This window comes from Malus domestica, chromosome 07 (genome assembly GCF_042453785.1).
Source record: "Malus domestica chromosome 07, GDT2T_hap1".
Classification (NCBI taxonomy): Eukaryota; Viridiplantae; Streptophyta; class Magnoliopsida; order Rosales; family Rosaceae; genus Malus; species Malus domestica.
In genome coordinates, this window is record NC_091667.1 from 25219690 (window position 1) to 25241505 (window position 21816).

The window sequence follows — 21816 nt, forward strand, 5'->3', positions numbered from 1 at the left end:
GAATTCATCAACCCTAAACGTATAAATATACACCTTATCATTGTCAAAAATTGATCCCTTCAACAATTCTTTTTATTAAAAAAAGTAATAAGATTTTGAAAAATAATGGGTAATTTTACATATATTAAATTTTTACATATATTAAATTAAATGGGTAAACGGATACTCATTATAACCATAGGTAATACCCATAACCGATGGATATCTGTTATAACCGCGGGTAATACCCATAGCCGCCCATTTAAATTTCACAGATAAATGGTTATACCAATAACCGTTTATTCGTCTAAACGGTTACTCATAACTATAACCGTGAACTTTAAATGAGCGAGTAACCGCGGTTACCCAAATCCATGGGTATTTTGCCCATCCCTAATCACATGCAGGTAATGTGACTTAAATTGACGGAAAATTAGATATAGTAATTTCGAATCTAATATTAGGGATGCAATTAGTAGATTTTTATAATTAGTAGATTTTTATAATTCAATGACTAATTTTTCTATAAAAAAAAGGTTAGGGACCTAATTTTCATTCAGGTAATAATTTAAGAACTAAATTAATTGGCAGTTCACCCAATTTTATGTGTCACATTAAACATTGATCCATTAGTTGTTGAAGTTGGGGTTTTTTTTGTCGAAGGGTAGAGCAATTCATTAAACAAAGTCCAAACAGACATATAACAACTAACAACGAGCCATAGAAAGGACCAACCTAACGCCACTGATGCAAACGAACCTTAAGTAATGATTTCTTCCTGCAGAGATTTCAAAACGGTGAATAATAGAAAGGTATAAAGGGTTTCAACCCAAAATAAATACCCTCCTAATTAAGTGGCCAAACCGATAGATACCCAAAAGTGGCTAGTTGGAAACATAACTCTCTATGTTTCATAGAAGCTTCTGTCATTTTAAATCTTTACCCACATTTCTACTGATATCAATTTGTCTATTGATACTTCTCTGAATTTGACTAATCGATATACCTGCAAAATTGAAACTTAATTTCAAAGTATTGCACAACAGAGAAATTACAATTTAGATGTGCAACTCCTACACGACACTATCTTCTTCATCAAACTGGGAAACGATAGAATGTGACATCAGTTCAAGCATGTCTAGATAAAAAAGGAACAAATCAATTGACGAAAAGGACAAGAAAACAAGACAGTACTGAGAGCTCATTTTCGACGGATTCGGATCTCATCCGGATTCAAAAATCATTATTAATTTCTTTATTTAAAATTAAACACAAATAGTATTTAACAAAAACTGACTTCACGATGTACGATAAACGGATAAAATATGAGAATTCCTAGAATCCTCACAAAAAGGATCCTCAGAGCATCCTCATCCATATTCTACACCTATCTCACTCAGTACGTAAACACGTAATTAAGATAGGAAAAAGTAGTTGAAGCAAAAGGTTGAGAAAATGGTTGGGTCACTGTATCATAAGAAGAAAATAATATAGGAGCTGTTAACATGTCTGACCTTGATTAAATATTATAGGTTCACACTTTGATAGATATGAATGCTTGCAGTGATTGCTTCTGGTTCAGCGTTCCTTGAATACTATATGCTAGGTACACCAAATGCTATAAAACAAGTGGTTGAAAAAAAAATTCAAGTATCCAACCACTTATACTATAATACTTGTACCGAGCCGTATTCCTAACATATTAAAAAATTACTCCATAGATGACAATATATATGGGGAGAGAGAGCATGCATATATATGATCTGGAAAAAGGAAAATCATAATGATCCGGAATATAAATTTCAAAGCCCCCTTCACACCTTGTCACTTTGTATAATGCATTGTCGTTTCAACCTTAAATCCCAGCAAGCAGGCAGCAGCACAAAGTCAGAAAAGAGAAAATCTGAAATCACGCATTCAATCTAGCTAGGGTTTGCATTTTGCAAGCATATTCCAGCACAGGCATCCCACCTAGAAAAATCAATGTGTTTTACTTCCCCATTTCATTCCTCACCAGTCACTGTACCAACCAACCTTATCTATCTAAAACAAACTAGTAATTTCCTTTAGCATTCCCATAATGAAACCCATGCATGCATTATGACAAGGGCTTAACAACACATCTTTCTTAACTTATCCAATTTTGCTGACTTTAGGTTACGATTTCTCTCAACCTTTGTCAACTTTGTAAAGAACAGTATAGCTAGACCGAAAGCTAGTTTAACAAATTCGAATTCGTTACAGATTCTTTTTACAATACTGTATTCATCAGATATGCATATGATATGTGTTGCATATACACATGCAAGTTAGGTTAAAAGTTCATTCAGGTTTCATTAATTAGTTAGGTTAAAAGTTCATTATTATGATTCATGGATGAGCTTGGGAAAATTGTATAGGAAAAAAAAACAAGGACAGCTTGGTCGGCCGGGCTATGAATTCTGAGCCACCAGTAAGTACATGCCGTTGAGTTGAATCTAATTCGTTTCATTGAAGTTAGATGCATCGTCCATAGGCTTTGGTTTTGGTAGATACTGAGAAGGAGGATAGGAGTGATTTTAATTATGAATGCCTGATTAGGACGGTTTTTACGTGACGAACGTAGTGAATCGTATATCAGTGATCTCATACTAATTTTGTTAAAAGTGTTTTATATACACATGATTTGGCAGGAACCCTTACCTAAATAAGAACAATGTTATAAAAGAAATCTTCATAGGGATGAAGATATAAGTGAATTGTTAATCATTTGGGAAAAATGATGAAGATTGAGGTCAAGACAGTCTTAGGTAGGGATGGACAATGGTTATGGCAGGCGGGTAATCACAGTTATTTATCCATAACCGTTTATTCTCATACTTGTATAACCGTTTACCTATTGGGTAATTGCCTAAACGGTTATACCCATACCCATAACCATTTATAAATGGTTAACCATACCCATAACTGTATACCCATTTAACCGTAACCATTTAGTACACGTTTACCCATTTATCATTTTTTAACCCGTTTATCCTTTTTTTTTTACCATTTACTCCTTTTTCATCCGTCTATGTGTTTTTTTAACAACTTGAAGATTAAAAAAGAAAATTTTGTCATAATTTTCTTTTTCTAACCATTAAACACCGTTATAGGTACTTTCATTATACATTTCCGCATTTTAATTTTTTAAGTCCTTATACCATTCCAATAATTGAAATAATAGTTTACGGACGATATTTTTAACTGTTAACAATGAAGGTAATATAAAATTTGCTAAGTATTCTTGGGTTACGAAAACTGTTAAAAGACAGTATTCTTGGATTATTTAACTCGGAATGTAAAGTATTAACATAATATATATAATGGACCATGAAATTTAAAGTGGTTAAGGAAAAATATATTATATTAGCTACATAAATCATGCACTATAATAAATAGCATTGATCAAAGTTTTGTCTGATAGGGAACATGGTTTGTGTTAATTTTGCATATATAAAATAAATGGGTAAACGGTTACCCGTTTATAACCGCGGTTAATACCCATAACCGTCCATTTAAATTTCACGGGTAAACGGTTATACCCATAACCGTTTATTTATCTAAACGGTTACCCATAACTGTAACCGTGAAATTTAAATGGGCTGGTAACCGCGGTTACCCATAACCGATGGGTATTTGCCCATCCCTAGTCTTAGAATAGACTCAGATGAGTATAATTAGCTCCATGCATAAAGTTAATTTGCCAATTATTATTAGACAAAATTTGCAAACTAAATAATGTGTCACCAATAGGAATGAACACGTTAATCAACGCTTAAGTCATGACTCAATCATCAATTTTCATATCATTTAGTTTATAAAATTTTTAAACAAATTCTATTTCAATTTAAAAATAAAATTTTAAATTGAATAGTGAAATTTTTAAATAAAAAAAACTTTGCCGAACGATCTATAAAAAAAAAGTGATACTATTTAGTTCCTAAACTCAATTAGTAGTACTTCTAGAGCCCACTCTTTCCCCATACTACTAGTGAAAGGGAAAATGTAAAGACTACCATTAAAGCAGCCCAAGCGAGATTTATTATATCTATGTGAATTATGTCCTTTATCTCTATGAAGGAATTATTCAATTATTGTTCACTAATAAATAATAGGCTATATATAATATCAGAAAGAAATGTGTGATCGACCCTATTATAGTTTGCTTTTGTTTGAAGAAACAACCACAATGAACCCAAATAAAATAATAATAAAAAAAAATTATGGTGTATATATTTGTTGTTTGTGTTGGCGTGAGTCAACGGGATATATTTGGAAAGGATTAAAATTTCCTAATTTACGTAATTAAGATCCCTAAAATTATGCCTTGTACTCTTGTAAATTGATGAGAGCTAGGAGGATGCATATTACGATGCTTGACCCTAATTTAATTTACTGGTTTATGACTTGAATTAGATAGGATGACTTTAACAAGACCGCTTCCTAACTATATTCTTCATACTTAATCAGAGTCCTTACTAAGTATGTTTAGTTGATATTAATAATAAAAAGTTCTGAACATGTTAAAGACAAGACAACAATATATTTTGAGAGAGGTATTAGGTTCGATTTTTGCCAAAGACGAATTTGAACTACATTTTTTTTTTTGTCGAAAGGTAATAATTTATTAGAATTAAATACGAACAGTTACATTTCCATCTTCGGCTAAAATATTAAAAAGAAACTCAGGTCCTAATTCATTCCAGCCAAATCTCCCACCATACTTAATGATGTACGCCGTTACCGAATGGGCTGCACGATTGCAGTGACGAGGGGTAAAGCAAAGCCTTACCAACTGAAATAAACTACCCAATCTCCAAATATCTTAGAGATAAATCTCAAGCTTCACAATAACCGGAACCTCCTTATTTAGCATCTAAATCAAGCATTTGGAATCCGATTCCACCACCAGCCTACCATTCGCCTCTCACTCCTCCCTCCCCACAATCGCCTCCAACCCTTGTCGAATCACTTCAGCCTCCGCCATAATGGCGTCCCCAAACCATCCCCCTCCTATCCCTCCCGCGAGCATTGGGATCCCAGCAAAGTCCTTAAGCACCCACTCAACCCCTCCCTCCCTAGTATCTTTCCTCCATGCCGCATCACAGTTCAATTTTAACACCCCAAAGGCAGGATTCTGCCATAGGCGTACTCTCTCCCCAGCTCCCCCACCTAAACCCCTTTCCTCTGAAAATTAACTTAACACACAAATTAAACCCTATTGTTGACAATTGTAGCAAAGATGTAAGTAGGGATCGTTCTAGACCAGGGATTAACTAGGAATGCTAATCTACTAAAAACTGACTTAAAAACACAAAACTAAACTTAAGAACAGAAAACTAGACTCTAAGACTCATAACTAGACTTATATGACTCAAACCAAACTAAACTAACTCAAAACAGCACAAAACAATCAAAAAGACTCAAAACTGACTCTAAAGAGTTATTTGGACGAATTTAAGACTTACTTGACTCAAAACACTAATTTGGACATATTTAAACACTTTTCTAACTAATCTAACACACTTAATAAAAGGGGGAATTGATTTGAACGAAATTAATTAAATTGAACAGATTGCAAAACTAAAGCAAACTAGGTACGAAATCAGGTGAATTGAATGGTGAAATAGGCTAGTTAGAGGGTCCTTCTCTACACATGAACATATGCAACATAAATCGATTTCTAGTATTGTTTCTTTAAACCATGAATGACAATGCCCCAAATTAATCATGAATGCACTAATTAACTCTCAGATTTCCCTAAATTCATTGAATTGAATGGACAACGCATCGCAACCAAATTATTCTTTTCAAGTTCCCTATATGAGCAACATTATAGAGATATATTCAAAGATCATTAAGTTTCATGAAAATCATAAGCACTAACAAGGCTATTGTAACTATGAACTGCATGATACTCCAACCAAGAATCTACTTAACACGATTGTGACTAGTAATCTCCACTACTTTTAATTATAAGTTCCTAACGATTAGGTGAAAGTCCCTTATAATATAGCATCAGATTCATGTATGCAAACTTAGTATGCATCCTTAATCAACACACAAGAATAAATTATCAATCAAATAGATAAGTAAATCACATTCATGTTTTACGAAACAATAACTGAAAGAATCAATTCATATTAAACATACGTCTATGACTTTGAATTCACCTCTAACTAAGAAAAACTTAGTTACACACCTGTCCCCATCCCAGCCTTCCTATCCCTCCAAAAGTTCCTTTCTCACCCCCTCTGTATCTTACATAGCAGTCCTAAACTCCTCTACCTGGCACTGTCATAAACCCACCGCCACCTATGGCGATACCCGTACCCCCTTAAAGACCACTTCATTCCTACACTTCCAGATCCGCCATAACTCAAATACCACCTTTTCCAAAATTAAATCAGCATCCTCTTCCTTCTCCATGCGCTTCACGATCTGCTGCCATTCCTCCAAAAACTCGTTAACCCCCAGATCTGCCATATTTATTTGCAACGACGTCCCAAACCAAAATGCACAGCTAAATTCACAATCAAAGAAAATATGTGCCTCAATTTCATCATCTTCTCCACACAATTCACATATATTCACTGCTCGGATCCGCCGACGCTCAAAATTATGTCTAATCGCCAAAGCATTCCTACTCGCCTTCCACAGAAAGAACCGGAGTTTATGCAGAACTAAAATAGTCCAAATCCTCATCCATGTCCCCCCACATGTACTTGAAGAACTTGGCATCCCGCCCCCTTTCTTTCCAAACTCACCATTTTTCAAAATTTCCACTGCAACATGATACCCCGACCGAACCGTATACACCCCCGTTCTTCGTGTAATGCCATATTCGTTTTTCCTCACACCCATGAGGACTAATGGGTATAAATCGAATCATTTCAAAGTCCTCCAGAGCCACCACCGTCGCAAGCTCCTTCAAACTCCACCCTTGCATGTCTGTCGTCATCAAGTGACACACCCTCAAATGAGGATCCATATTCCTCAACACCGGTTTGAAAGAATGAGGCTTTGGCAACCACGGATCACCCACCCTAACCAACTCCCTATTACCCACCCTCCACCGAAGCCCCATGTTCATAATTTGTCTCCCCAAAAGAATTCCTTTCCACCCCCACGACGACTTCTTCTGATTACTCACCTCCAAAAAAGATGAGTTAGGGAAATATTTATCCTGAAGTACCCTACTTAACATGGACTCCGGCTTCCATAACACCCTCCAACTAATTTTAGCAAGCATAGCCAAATTAAACCCAATGAGGTCACAAAAGCCCAACCCTCCAACCTTTTTACTCTTGGTCATTTTCTCCCATTCCACCCAATGACATCCCCGAGTCTTTGATTGACTCCTCCACCAAAACTGAGCAATGACTCACTCCATTTCCTTACACGTGGTCACCAGCAACTTGAAACATGCCATAGCATGATTCGGCATCGCCATTGCACCGATTTAATCAAAATTTCCTTCCCCGCCGGCTACAAAAATTGCTCAGCCCACCCATCAATACGACTTTCAATGCCACGTCGTACCAATTCGAAAACCGCCTTCTTCGAATGTCCAAAATCTACCTGAATCCCCAAATATTTACCAAAGCCGTCCCTAGCTTTAATATTCATTCTTGACACAATACGCTTTGTATTCTTCTTCAAGCAACCCTTCCCAAAGAAAATAGAACTTTTCTCTAAATTAATTTGACCAGAATCCTTACCATAATTCTCCAGAATTTTAATTACGTTCCCCGCCTCCGTCTCATCCACCTTACAAAATACCACCGAATCATTCGAGAAGAACAAATGAGACATGGCAGTCGCTCCAGGAGCCACCCGTACCCCGTTAACCATCCCTTCCATTTCATGTTTCCGAATATAAGCTGAGAGCGTTTCCACACATATGAGAAAAAGGAAAGGAGACAGCGGGTCACCCTGCCTCAACCCCCTCTCAAGTCGAAAATACCCTGAAGGAACACCATTCACCATCACTATACGACACCGTAGAGATGCATTCACGAATCCATGCACAAAAAGTGGGGTGAAAACCTAAATTACTCATAACCTTAATCAGAAAGCCCCATTCCACTTGATCATACGCTTTTGCCATATCTAATTTAACCGTCATTCTACCATCCTCACCCTCCACACCTTGCTTCAACGAATGCAGAATTTCATGAATAACCAAGATGTTGTCATGAATCTGCCTCCCTGGTACAAAAGCTGACTGATTGCAACTAATAACCCGGTCCATCACATTCTTCAACCTTCTTGTCAGAACCTTAGCAATTATTTGAACTACGTTATTGCTAGGCCATTGTGAGGCTAAGTCCATCCCCTCCCTCTTAGTGTAGAAAATATCGTTTGTTCAAAGAAAAAAAATGGTGAACAAAAATGCTACCAATAATTAAAAACAATGCTCAACACTTTTTTGGACACCTCAACGGTGAAATTTTTAAGTCTTGTTCTTGAGGATGTATATTTCATGGTAGTGATATTGGTTTATAAGCTGAAAATTTTGACATGTAATCATGAATATTATCTTTCGTTAATATCACTCCTGTGACCTGTCACGCAACTAATAAAGAAAAACTAATGCTAACATTGATGAGTATTGTATTCAAGAATCTGCCCTCATAAACACATGATCTTCCTAGCCTTTGGTGTGATTGTGAAGCTGTACATACTGCTATGCACACTTTCTTTTTCCTTTTCTTCCCTTTTCCATTTTTTATTGATTTAAAGAAGATTTTGTGAATGGATAGGGTTTTGACCTGGTAAAAGGACTGAGGGAGGGAGGAAGAGCCAGATAAGCACTTTGGGGGAGGAATTGCCAGAGAAGCACTTTGCAGAGGCTTTGGAATCCATTGATTGGGCACCCTCCATTTGGATTTGCCTAAACAGCTCAATTTTCTTATTTTAAGCAAAACAAAAGCACAAAGAATCTTGTCTCTTCCAACCAATAAACAAATAAAAATGGTACTCAAAAGCAGCTCTTGAGAGTAACTTAATTAAGCTTAACTATGGTTTTTTTCCACCATTAATCACTCTACAACTCATCATCTTTTTTTATGGATAAGGGTGTCACACCTACGTGGTGTTTTTAAATTAAAAAAAAAAAGTGATCAAATATTCCAAATTTACCTTTTTCCCCTTCTGATTGGTAAATTTAATTAATGCATCATAACTTTACAATCCTACTTAATTTTCTATATTTTGTCTAAAAGAGAAAAATTTACATGATAGAAATACACTACAACTGTCGCGTTCTATATTAAAACAATATCATGTCTACAGAAACTTGCATACGGAACGTATCATTGGCATAAAACACCACCATAACGATATACTCGTATCATTTAAAAGCCTTCTCCTTCATAAGTGTGCACATGGCTAAAACAACCTACCAAATATTCATCAATACAAAGTTACAAACTGCTCAACTGTATGGCAATTACCTTAAATCAAGCGTGAAAATCCATGATATTTGATAGTGACATTGCATCTTCCTTCATGATATATGATAGTGGCAAGTATCTTCAGGCAAGCTTGAAAACCCAGAATCCACAACACATAGAAGGTACTTACTAATTTAATCAAACATTTAGAATGTACTATATATATTTGTCCTTTTGGGAATTATAACATACATTTTATATTCGTTTTTTTTATATTCGTTTGAAGATGCATAATATGCAATTATTTTGTACGCAAATCATTTTGATTATGAGTAAAAAAAAATCTATTTTGATTATGACTAAATTGAAATGAAAACAAAAAAATATATACAAATTTGCACGTTATAAAATGGGTAGACGACGAAATTATGCTTTAGAATTGATTTTAATACCAATTTACATGTTAAAATTGAAGTGGCTATGTCTTTTAACAACGTCCCAGTACCATACAATAATTTATTGTTAAAACGAGAGAATTTCCCTTAGAACTAAAAGTAGGTGTCTAGATACTTTAACTATGATATGAAATGTGCTATGTTGCAACGTTGTATCTTATTTAATGCAATTGCAACCAATGGTGGAGCCACATGGAGACTAGGGTAGTCCAGTGCCCATCTTGGAATTTAAACTTATATTTGTTTACTGGTTTTAGCAATAATGAGTATGTGATGTATTGGTAGATCAAATTTTAGAGGTATCATCAGGTCCTGGGATTGACACTTGCTAACATAAAACTACTTTTTGGTTTTTTAAACCCCCCACAGGTTCTATTTACTACTGCTCAATAATAATTTTTTCATACAAATTTTGAAGCTCCATCACTCTTGTTTGATTAAAATTTTCCATGATATTACTAAATTTTTTTTCTAATTTCTTTCATTAGCTTAAAGGCCCCTCCTAGCATGGATTTCTGATTCCACCACTGATGCAAACCCTACACAATTGAAATACCTTGAGTGGCGAGGTCACCCAATTAATATGGGATTGGACTTTTGGATAATTGAGTGAATGAGACTTTGGAGTAAGATGATGAAGTAGAATTGATAGTGATGTGGAAGATTTGGTCCGTCAGATCAGATAAAGTGTAGAAATTAGCTCTAATTCCTCTCTTCAAGGTAACCCCTTATGCTTAAACCTTAAAGGTCATCTAAACTCGTTCAAACTTCTTACATTTCGTCTTCACTTCTTTTCTTCTTTTTTTTTTAAATTGAAAACTGAAATCTTAATTGGTAACTACTTCCACATTTTGGAGGTATCATCAGGTCCTGGGATTGACACCTACTAACAGAAAACTACCTTTTGGTTTTTTAAACGCCCCACAAGTAAAAACCATATATAACTACCCTTCTGCCAACACTACGATTTCTATTAAACCATTTTTTTTAGTTCATATAAAACAAGGTATATACATTCGAGAAGAAGATTCAATAATATTAAAAGAAAAATCTCATAATAATAGTTGGGGCTAGTTATAACATTATTATCAATGTTGTGTAAGATGTCAACACACTACACAATTAAATACTCTGAGTGGCGAGGTCACCCAATTAATATGGAATTGGACTTTTGGATCATTGAGTGAATGAAAATTTGGAGTAAGAGGATTAAGTAGAATTGATAGTGATGTGGAAGATTTGGTCCGTCAGATTAGATAGAGTGTAGAAATAGAGGATGGTGAAGTGTAGAAATTAGCTCTAATTGCTTCTCTTCAAGGTAACCCCTTATTCTTAAACCTTAAAGGTCATCTAACCTCGTTCAAACTTCTTACATTTCATCTTCATTTTTCTTTTCTTTTCTTTTTAAATTGAAAACTGAAATCTTAATTGTTAACTACTTCCACATTTTGGAGGTATCATCAGGTCCTGGGATTGACACCTGCTAACAGAAAACTACCTTTTGGTTTTGTAAACCCCCCACAAGTAAAAACCATATATAACTACCCTTCTACCAACACTATGATTTCTATTAAACCATTTTTTTAGTTCATATAAAACAAGGTATATACATTCGAGAAGAAGATTCAATAATATTAAAAGAAAAATCTCATAATAATAGTTGGAGCTAGTTATAACGTTATTATCAATGTTGTGTAAGATGTCAACACATGTTCTATTTACTATGACTCTGCTCAATACTAATTTTTTTCATACAAATTTTAAAACTCCATCACTCTTGTTTGATTAAAATTTTCCATGATATTACTATTTTTTTTTCTAATTTCTTTCATTAGCTTCAGGGCCCCTCCTAGCATGGATTTTTGACTACGCGCGCCACTGTTGCAAACTCTACACAATTAAAATACTCTGAGTGGCGAGGTCACCCAATTAATATGGAATTGGACTTTTGGATCATTGAGTGAATGAAACTTTGGAGTAAGAGTGAATGAAACTTTGGAGTAAGAGGATGAAGTAGAATTGATAGTGATGTGGAAGATTTGGTCCGTCGGATTAGATAAAGTGTAGAAATGGAGGATGGTAAAGTATATAAATTAGCTCTAATTGCGTCTCTTCAAAGCAACCCCTTATGCTTAAACCCTAAAGGTCATCTAAACTTGTTCAAACTTCTAAAACAACATCATGTCTATAGAAACTTGCATACGGAACGTTTCATTGACATAAAACATCACCGTAACAATATACTCGTATCATTGAAAAGCCTTCTCCTTCATAAGTGTGCACATGGCTAAAACAACCTACCAAATGTTCATCAATACAAAGTTACAAACTGCTCAACTGTATGCCAATTATCTTAAATCAAGCTTGAAAATCCATGATATTTGATAGTGACATTGCATCTTCCTTCTTGATATATGATAGTGACAGGCAAGCTTGAAAACCCAGAATCCACAACACGTAGAAGGTACTTACTAATTTAATCAAACATTTAGAATGTACTATATATATTTGTCCTTTTGGGAATTATAATATACATTTTATATTCGTTTTTTTTTATTATATATATTCGTTTGAAGATGCATAATATGCAATTATTTTGTAAGCAAATCATAGAATTCAGAAAAAATAAATTAAAATTTTCCATGGAGGAAGAACAATATTTTCAAATTATGTAAGAGGATCAAGAGAAATACTCTATTATATTTTATTTTTTCCCAAAACTAAAAATAAAAACAAAACAAAGAAATAGGGGTAAAACAGTAATCTCACAACCAAACTCTGAATCGTATAAATACCCCAAAGTCAGTAATTCTCAAACCGGGAGAGGAGAAACAGAGAAGGAAATATACAGAAAAGAAAGAAAAAAGTGGCACGAAAGGAAAGCGCAGAGCATTGCTCTGAGAATTCAGCTCTGAAATTTCTGTATTGATTCTCTGATTCCCTTTGCTGGGATGAGAGGATTATCTTTCCTGCCCCACTGGACACATTCGCTTTTTCTTTTCTTCTTTTGGATTCTGCTGGTTCCGGCATTACAAATTTGATTAAGGAGAAAGGAAACAAAAAAAATTCACGCAATTTTGATAAGCTAAAAGCCGCTGCTGACGAAAAGTGATTTTGGGAAATCAAAAGCGCGCGTCTTGTGATTTCTGCTCAAATGGGTATCTCACAGAATGATGGTAAAATGGAAGGTTGGCTTTATATCATCGGGTCCAATCGATTTGGGCTGCAATACTCTCGCAAAAGGTACTTTATTCTCGAGGATAATTGCCTCGGGAGCTTCAAAGCCAAACCTTCTTCGGACTCGGAGGTACAGTTCTTTTGTTCTTCGTCTCATTGTGCCTTTTGTTCTTGTGTTGTTTCATTGCATGCATTGCATTTCTGGCCTGTCTTTGAAAAGTTGTATGTTGAAGTGAAAACCATGTTGCAGAATCTCTGTTGTCTTTGTTTGTGTTGTTATGACATGTGTTGCTTATGACATGTGATGATAGTATATGTGTGGTGAAAATTCGTTAATCACAACTGGGTGGACAATCAGATGCACCCTTGGGGCGTACGCAAAATCATTATGGTGTTGTTTGTGATCCTCATACCATTTTTTTTCCTTTTGGGATTTTTGATCTGGAATTTGATGTCCCATTGATTTTTGGTTTTATGCAGATGTAATATGTGGTTTGATAATTTGATTTGATGATTTTTTTATTTTTTTATTTTATGAATATCATGTATACATAGTGTGTTGTGCACTGAATAAATGGACTACTGGATTCATTTTCATCTTTGCTTCTATGTTTCTTGGTATACACTTATGCTTACTGGGTTGGTATATATATGTCGTTATTCCTTACATGCTCGATGACAGTGACATCTTAGTATCTTACCTCCGGTGATGCTTTTCAGCATTCCTTAATTTTGGAATTTCAGCGAGGGTTTTGTTGGTACAAAAGCAGTAGAAATGCTCACTGAAAACTTTCTTTGATCAGGAACCAGTTAGAAGTGCGGTAATAGATAGCTGCATTCGGGCTACGGATAATGGAAGGGCAAGCATTCATAGAAAAGTATGGACTTTGGTACCCTATGATTTTCAGAGATTCTGGATAAATTATTGTTGCAATGTGATAGATACATTTTTTTAGCATTAAATATCTAATGATTTGTGCAACCTGCAGGGCTTCTTTGTTTTCACGCTCTACAATACTTCCAATAACAACGATAGGCTCAAGGTAGGGTGTATTCCAAGTCATACATCATTACTTGGATTTTTCGTTGTATTGATAAGTAATTGAAATTTGAACTTTTGAAAGTTGGGAGCAAGTAGTTCAGAAGAAGCAGCAAAATGGATTCGTTCATTGCAGGATGCTGCATTAAAGGTTTCATGCTGCTAAATCACTCCTTTGGTATAGAAGTTATATTTTCATGATACGTATAATAAGTTTTATATATTTTCAGGCGTGTCCAAATACAGCACAAGATTTTGTGGCTTGTTCCAAGAGAAGAAGGCCATCTTTGAGGTATATATTGGTTGCACCTTGGACACATTTCATCTCATAGTTACTAACTTATATTCCTGTACAAATTCATTGTAACAATTGTACACGCCTGTGCGGTTATAACTTTTTTTCAGGATTGAATATCTCGGTCTTAAAAGCTACAATAAAATCGATATTCTATCTGCAAACCTGAACTATATTCTGTTCTGAATTGATTGAACTACTGTGCTTTACTTATAAAGAAAGAAAAACAATATTAATTGGAGGTAGTAGCGAGTACAATTAACATGTTCTTTTAGATTTGAAGAAGTCGGCTGAACTTTTTTGTATAACTCTGTATCACTTTGCAAATCTACAGTCACAGTTCTTTTCATACTTTAATTGTTTTGACAGAATGGGTGGTTCCAGGAGGACAGAACGCAAAAACTCTGTTGACTGGACTTTTAGCTCATTGATGCACACAGAAAGAATGACATCTGATGTTATTGCTCCCTCGCCATGGAAAATTTTTGGTTGTCAGAATGGTAGGACTTCATGTTCTTATCTGCATTGCAAGTGACTGAATGTGTATATGTGAAAAGTTCATCTCTTCTGCTGCAGGACTACGGCTTTTCGAAGAAGCAAAAGATTGGGATTCCCGTGGAAGGGTGAGCTTCTCTTTTGATATACAAATTCTTTATTTTTTTACTTTTTTGTCAACTTTTCTTACCTCATTGACGTCCATAACTTCAGCATTGGGATGATCATCCGGCTATAATGGCAGTAGGAGTAGTTGATGGAACTTCGGAGGCCATTTTCCGGACTCTTTTATCTCTTGGCCCCTCAAGATCAGAGTAAGATCACTGACATGTTATTTCAACATTTTTATACAATGGAGCTTCTGATGCCATTGTATTGGTTTATATAGTTATATAAATAAAAATATGCTGTTATTTCAACCAAGTGTCTTGCAGATGGGATTTCTGTTACTACCGGGGTAGCGTGGTTGAGAGCCTTGATGGTCATACAGATATTATTCACCAGCAGTTATACAGTGATTGGCTACCCCGGTTAGATTTCGAACCGTGTTAAAGAGAGTTATATAAAATATATATGCTGTTATATGACACATCATGGTTTACAGGGGGATGAAACGAAGAGATCTACTGATGCGTCGCTATTGGAGAAGGGAGGATGATGGAACATATGGTAATGAAATTCTTCAAAAATCTAAACCATAACATGAAGCTATGGAGCCACTTTATAGCTGCCCCTGACTTTCTGTATCTGGTTTTGTCACAGTAATCCTCTACCATTCTGCATCTCACAAGAAATGTCCACCAAAAAGAGGCTATGTCCGTGCTTGCCTTAAAAGTAATGTATGCTTTGAGCTACAGATACTTATTGACTTACATATATGGCTTGATATACGCAAAATGCTCTTCTGTTTTCCGTATCATGAACTATTTTCAACTGCTAAATAAATGTCAACACGGCATACATGATTGTTCTTCTTTTCTTCCTTCCTTTATTCCATTCATCTGCAACTCAATTGTTCTTTTTTAGGTTTACTTTTCATCCTAGATGACTTCTATATGAATATTATTTCTGTAAAAATGCAGGTGGAGGATATGTTATAACTCCTGTGAACAAAGGGAAACAATCACTTGTGAGACACATGCTTGCTATTGATTGGAAATTCTGGAAATTATATCTACGTCCGTCATCAGCAAGAGGCATTACCATCCGTATGCTTGAGATAGTTGCCGGTACCCTTCCATTCTTTGCTTAGGATTGCATTTTTTGTTCCCTTTCCATTTTCAGGTTCTTGTCGATGCAAACCTTCATTGTTTCCATAATTCGCAGCATTAAGAGAGCTGTTCAGAGCAAAGCCAGGAACTAGCTCCCCTGAATTCTCATCCGGAGACATGTCAAGAGAGATCAGACTATCTCAAAGTGGACAGCAGAATATCAGGACCCAAGTTCAGCACCCAGGAGAAGTCAAAAAGATGGAGGAGGGTGTTCTCGTGGAAGATGAGGTGGAAAAACCAGAAGGTCGCACAAGTTTGAAGGGGCTGCACGATGCTGCAGACGAGTTCTTTGATGTTCCAGAATCAACAGAGTATGACCAGTTCGAGAACGAATGGCCTTCAGATATAAGCATGGAACAGAACCCCACGGTAACTTCACTGATCACCAAGACTCTCTTAGATATCCAAATTTTCAGACTCAATATTCGCTTCCATTTGCTCCTGTCAAGTTTTATATTATGTCATGCACACTGTTGCAATACAAACTATTATCTTCTGACTATGTGTGTCAACACTGGATCTGCAGAGTATACAACATCCCAAATTATCATCAGCTGCCGTTCTCGTGAAGAGATTGCATGAACTTGGAGGTCAGTTTGTTTCATCAGCATAAATTGCTCTGGATGGATGGGGATGTCTAGTGTATTCGGTTATATTTTGATTATTTTGGCCTAAAATTGCTTGCACTGCAGTTCAAAAGAAGGGTTGTCCGGACTTACAAGAGGTGTCCAAGGAAAATAACGTATTCCCTTATGGGGCAACCCTTCAAAAGGATCCAAGTTGTGCTCTACCTTGCAGCTGGGGATCAGCTGATCCTTCTTCATTTTTGATACGCGGACCAAATTATTTACAAGATCGTCAGAAGGTAACTATTTATTTTTCAGTTAGGCTATGTTTTAGAAGAAGCCAAAGAATTTGAAATACAACAAGATTCCTTGAAAGTTCTAGACTATGTGTAGTAAATTTGACTTGCATAGAACCTGTTGTAAATTGTAATTCAATTACTACACACCAACCAAATTTGATGAAGCATAATTTGACTGCAAACCTGATCTACTCTGTTAGATGTGGGTAAATAATATCTGAGAGTTGATTAAGATGGTCTTATTGAGCGATGCGCTGAGCATCTTACCATTAAGAGGTTAAGGAAATGCAGATATGAAGAAGAAACTCAGATTATGTACCATGTGATGCTTGATTTTCCAAGTAGAAGTGAACTTTCTCAAAAATACATGATGAGGTTCGAACTTGTGTTAGTATTTTGGTCAATCTTCAATTGCAGAAGGATGGTGGAAAAAGTTTTAGGCTCCTCTGTATAAGGTAAGATATACGCATAGCTCTGCTGGCCGGATCAATATCAGAGTTTCCTCTCAACTGAGAAAATTTGGAAGAGAGTAATCATGCAAAGACTCCGCTGGAATTGGAAAATAAGAATTTCTGAGAAGTTGGTTAAGTTTATGACAGAACGGTTTATTAGGGAAGTAGAAGTGACCATTCTGATCAATGTATTAAAAGGAGGGAAGAGAGGGGGGGGCTGGCACGAGGTGTGAGGCTTCAGGCAAAGCCTCACGGAACCTAAAATTTTAGTATATATTAATATATAAGTATATTTATAACAATATAATACTTTGTAAAAACAAATATAACTATAACTAAATCAAAGATAATATCATCTTCTTTATTGTCTAGTTGTACTTAGAAACTATGTCATATAGTCTCAAAATGTAATAATTATTTATTTTATTGTAAGCAATTATAAAGAAAATAAGAATGAATGGTCACAATTATAGGAAAATTTCAAACAAAATAAAGGTTGAATGTTGCAATTATAAGTAATTTAAAAGGAAATAAAGGCTGAGGGAAGTAGTTATAGGGTATTTAAAATGATACAAAGCAATAATTATGGGAATTTAAAGGAAAATAAAGGGTTGAGTGGAGTATTAATAGGGTATTTAAATGAAATAAATGGGGCGGAGTATTTATAGGGTATTTAAAATGAAATAAATGGAAAAAATAAAAGGTTGAGTGGAATTTATAGGGTATTTAAAATGAAATAAAGGCTAAGTGGAGCAATTATTATGGAAATTTATGGGCTTTGGAGAGAGAAAGTCTCTCCTTCTTCTTCGTTGAAACTAGAACTGCAGAAAACATTTCAGAAAACATGGATTTTGAAGAAGAAAAAAAGGCCCAGATGAAAGCCCCAGACACCCTGAGGTGTGCCTCTGCCGTCCAGACGTGCTCCGGCTAAGCCTTCTGCCCACTTGCTCAAAACAGAGGTGGGAACGCTGAAGTCCAGCCTCATAGGCCCCCTAGGTGTGCCCTTTAAAACATTGATTCAGAAGTAAATGAAAGGCATGCACATTCTTGCTAGTTCATACCTTGATCTTGATAATTAAGTGAACATAGATTCCCCGGATGGAGTTAATAGCAAAACAGATACAGAATACGATTTGCATAACCTACTCCAAATAGATGGGATAAATCAGTGATAATATCATATACTGATTTTGCTGGTGCTGATGCTCTGGGTAGGACATGTCTTGAAATATTGTTTTCGGATCCTTTTCTTTCAAAGATCTAAGAGCCAATTTATCTATTCCAAAAGTGAATTTGGTGTTAGCTTTCTTTAATTTATGAACCGAGTAATTTTTCTTTGTAACAGATCAAGGCAAAAAGCACCTTGATGCAACTGGTTGGTGTAGATTGGCTAAGATCTGACAAGCGAGAAGATGATATTAGCAGCCGTTATGGTAGTATTGTTCAGGTCCGATCCATCAATTCTTCTAGTACCTTTTATTTTTTATACATGAACTTTTCGGCAACCTGATTTCACATACCTGCATATAAAGTACTAATTATCCAAGCTATTGGATGGATGCATGCAGAAATCTGCAGAACGAGATGGATCAGAGTTTTTCTTTATTGTTAATATGCAAGTAAGTTTTTATTCGAGTCTCATAAAGTAATAGCGCTGTTATCATCATCAAGTAGCAGATAACTCAGTACACATTTTGATAAATCAGATACCCGGAACAACCAAGCATACCTTGGCGTTTTATTACATGATGAAAACTCCTCTGGAGGAAACTCCTTTGCTACATAACTTTGTCAATGGAGATGATTCCTATAGGAACTCGAGATTTAAGCTAATACCATACGTTGTTAAGGTCAGTACCTCAAGAACATTATATTCGTATAACACGTATATCTTTCATATTCAACTGTTTAGCCATACATTTCTAAGGTCAGTACCTCAAGAACATATATTCGTATAACACGTATATTTTTCATATTTAACCGTTTACTTTGGTCTATTTATTTTCTTAGGGATCATGGATAGTCAAGCAGAGTGTAGCGAAGAAACCCTGCTTGGTAGGGCAACTGCTCGAAGTGCATTATTTCCGTGGGAAGAACTATCTTGAGGTAAGTTCTAACTTTACCAAACCCTTCATCGTGTTAAGTGACAGTTGAATATGCTAATTACATTTCAGATTAAGGCTGAATCATGGCATTATATCTAATTCTAACTTATGAGATTTCTGATACCAGCTTGGGATAGATGCCGGGTCTTCAACACTGGCAAGGGGGGTGTCAAATCTTGTTGTAGGCTACCTCAACAATTTGGTCATAGAAATGGCATTTCTGATACAGGTAAACGATGTTCTCAAAATTTCACTGTACCTTGTGATACAAGCTACCGTGAGTGATTCCTAAGTAAGAAAAAATTTTGCAGGCCAACACCGAAGAAGAACTGCCAGAAGTACTTCTTGGAACATATAGACTTAACCAACTGGATGCATCGAAATCAGTTCTTGTAAAACCGTGATTTTTTTTCACGCAGAAAATCTACATAAATCAAATCCTTATGAGGAAGGTGCCCAAAATATGAACTCCCAGCAAGTTAAAAAAAAAGGAAAGAAAAATTATGTAGAAAGAGAGATGAACCATGTTCTTGAAATCTAACAGTTTGTAGCCATTTTCCATCCAGCAATGATATAATTTTTTAGGACTAGTCGTGTGGAGCTTGATCCGTTGTGGTGTGATTGAATTGTTATCCAACTCAAAAAAAGAAAATCCAGCCCATCACAAAAGGCAAATTGTAGTTTTCTTTCGATAGAATGGGTTTTGTAGATGAGTGTTTATGAGCGTTTACTCCTAAACTCAGAGGTTTTGTATTTGAATCTCACCCTCCCACATATGGCTCAAAACATGTTACTATTTCCATTGTTGCGTTCATACGGTTTATTCGAAGTCTGTTATCTGTAAAAGTTACTCATCAAAAACACACAAGGAAAATTTATGCTCACATATCAAATAGTATATTCTTTGCAAGGAGGATGGCTCCTCGCCGAAATGCCATTTCTTAATTTGTATGCAAGTGCCAACTTCTCGAACTACCTTATCATGTTTAAATTTTCCTTCTTGCCGTTGTATTTTCATAAAATATCACAAAACTAATAATTAGTTGGTTTCGTCATATTAGATTCACTTGTAAGTAAGAAATTTTATGTTCAACTCTTATGAATAACAAGCTCAATACTTGATTATGGATGTCTTGTTGCGTGCTTGTCCACTAATATGGTGGTATAGAAATAGAAATTAAAAAAAATGAGAAAATTAGAATCCCCTACCGTTTTTCTATATCATTTAGATTAAACAACCTTTTTAAAATTTGATTAAAGTGCTTTGACCAATAGTCATCTCAAGCTAAATTATATGTCATTATTATTTTTTTTTTAAATTAAAATAATTTTTGAATTTATCATTTTATTTGCATAATGCACTTTTCCTTATTTAGTGGAGATATTAGTAATTAAACTATATTTTCTCTTCTTCCAGATAATTTGTTTTCGTTCACTTTTTTTTTTTTTGTTATGCAAACATTTAATATTATTTCTTTTTCCAAATGGATTTTTTTTCAAATAGTTGGTGATCAACATAAAAGCTCCGTGTAATTTTTTCAATTTTTTTGTGAAATTATATATATTTTTTTTTTGCTGTTTTTTTAAGTATAGTTGTTGACGAATTATTATTAGGTACAATGCATTATGTATATATTATCTGCATGTACGTTTGAATTTACAAAAATCATTAATTAATATGCTTATTTGCAATTTTGGTACGTTTGATTTGATACATATTGTTAATATTGGTACATTATTTTTATTTTGGTACATTTTATTTTGTGAACATTGTATATTGGTACGTTTATATACATTTGATTTTGTGGGATTTAAAAATATTTTAAACTATTTTGGAAAGAAAATATCTTAAATCGTAGATAATTATTGCCAAATTGTAGCATTATTGTGAAATAAATTGAATCTAACCAACTTTTTTTTTTTTTACAATTATCTCTAACAGATGAGAGTGTAATCAAAAGGTTAGATTATAGGAAATTTATTACGATATAATGTGCATATAGTACCAAAATTATGACAAACAAAAGTTTAATCAAATCACTAAAAGGTATGGATGTTTGATCTATAAAATTTAAAACTGAGGCGCCCTATATCAAAAGATTTAGTTGGTTCTTGGGTGCGTTTCTAAATGCATAAAACATGAGGATGGTTAGCTCAAACCTGTTGAATATGTAGCAGCTTGAAAATTGGGCCAAGTTTGCGAAGGATTAACCTGGCTTGGGTTTGTAACAAGTAATCTTAAGTGATTAGCGTAGTATTAGATT

General features: G+C 35.0%; 1 protein-coding gene across 2 annotated transcripts; it reads left to right on the forward strand.

Moving 5' to 3' along the window:
- Window positions 1-12671: 12671 nt before the first annotated feature.
- On the forward strand, window positions 12672-20354 carry LOC103440657 (protein ENHANCED DISEASE RESISTANCE 2-like). Of its 2 annotated transcripts, none has more exons than XM_008379351.4 (21): window positions 12672-13160; window positions 13834-13908; window positions 14020-14073; window positions 14155-14220; window positions 14300-14361; window positions 14734-14864; window positions 14941-14987; window positions 15073-15173; window positions 15294-15389; window positions 15464-15528; window positions 15622-15693; window positions 15942-16088; window positions 16186-16499; window positions 16657-16720; window positions 16823-16995; window positions 18793-18894; window positions 19016-19066; window positions 19154-19297; window positions 19458-19553; window positions 19680-19781; window positions 19864-20354. In XM_008379351.4, the coding sequence occupies exons 1-21, from the start codon at window positions 13008-13010 to the stop codon at window positions 19954-19956; spliced, it is 2208 nt and encodes a 735-aa protein (XP_008377573.3). In that variant the 5' UTR covers window positions 12672-13007; the 3' UTR covers window positions 19957-20354. The 2 variants fall into 2 exon arrangements, with proteins under 2 accessions (XP_008377573.3, XP_070680955.1); XM_070824854.1 differs by having other exon boundaries at window positions 14749-14864.
- Window positions 20355-21816: the final 1462 nt, after the last annotated feature.

What these genes read in the sequence shown, in the direction of transcription:
- LOC103440657 (XM_008379351.4), top strand. Translation starts at nt 13,008, where the DNA reads ATGGGTATCTCACAGAATGATGGTAAAATGGAAGGTTGGCTTTATATC. An exon ending in ATTTACAAGATCGTCAGAAG is followed by an intron (nt 16,996 to 18,792) that starts GTAACTATTTAT and finishes TCTTTGTAACAG; the next exon opens with ATCAAGGCAAAAAGCACCTT. An exon ending in TAATACCATACGTTGTTAAG is followed by an intron (nt 19,298 to 19,457) that starts GTCAGTACCTCA and finishes TTATTTTCTTAG; the next exon opens with GGATCATGGATAGTCAAGCA.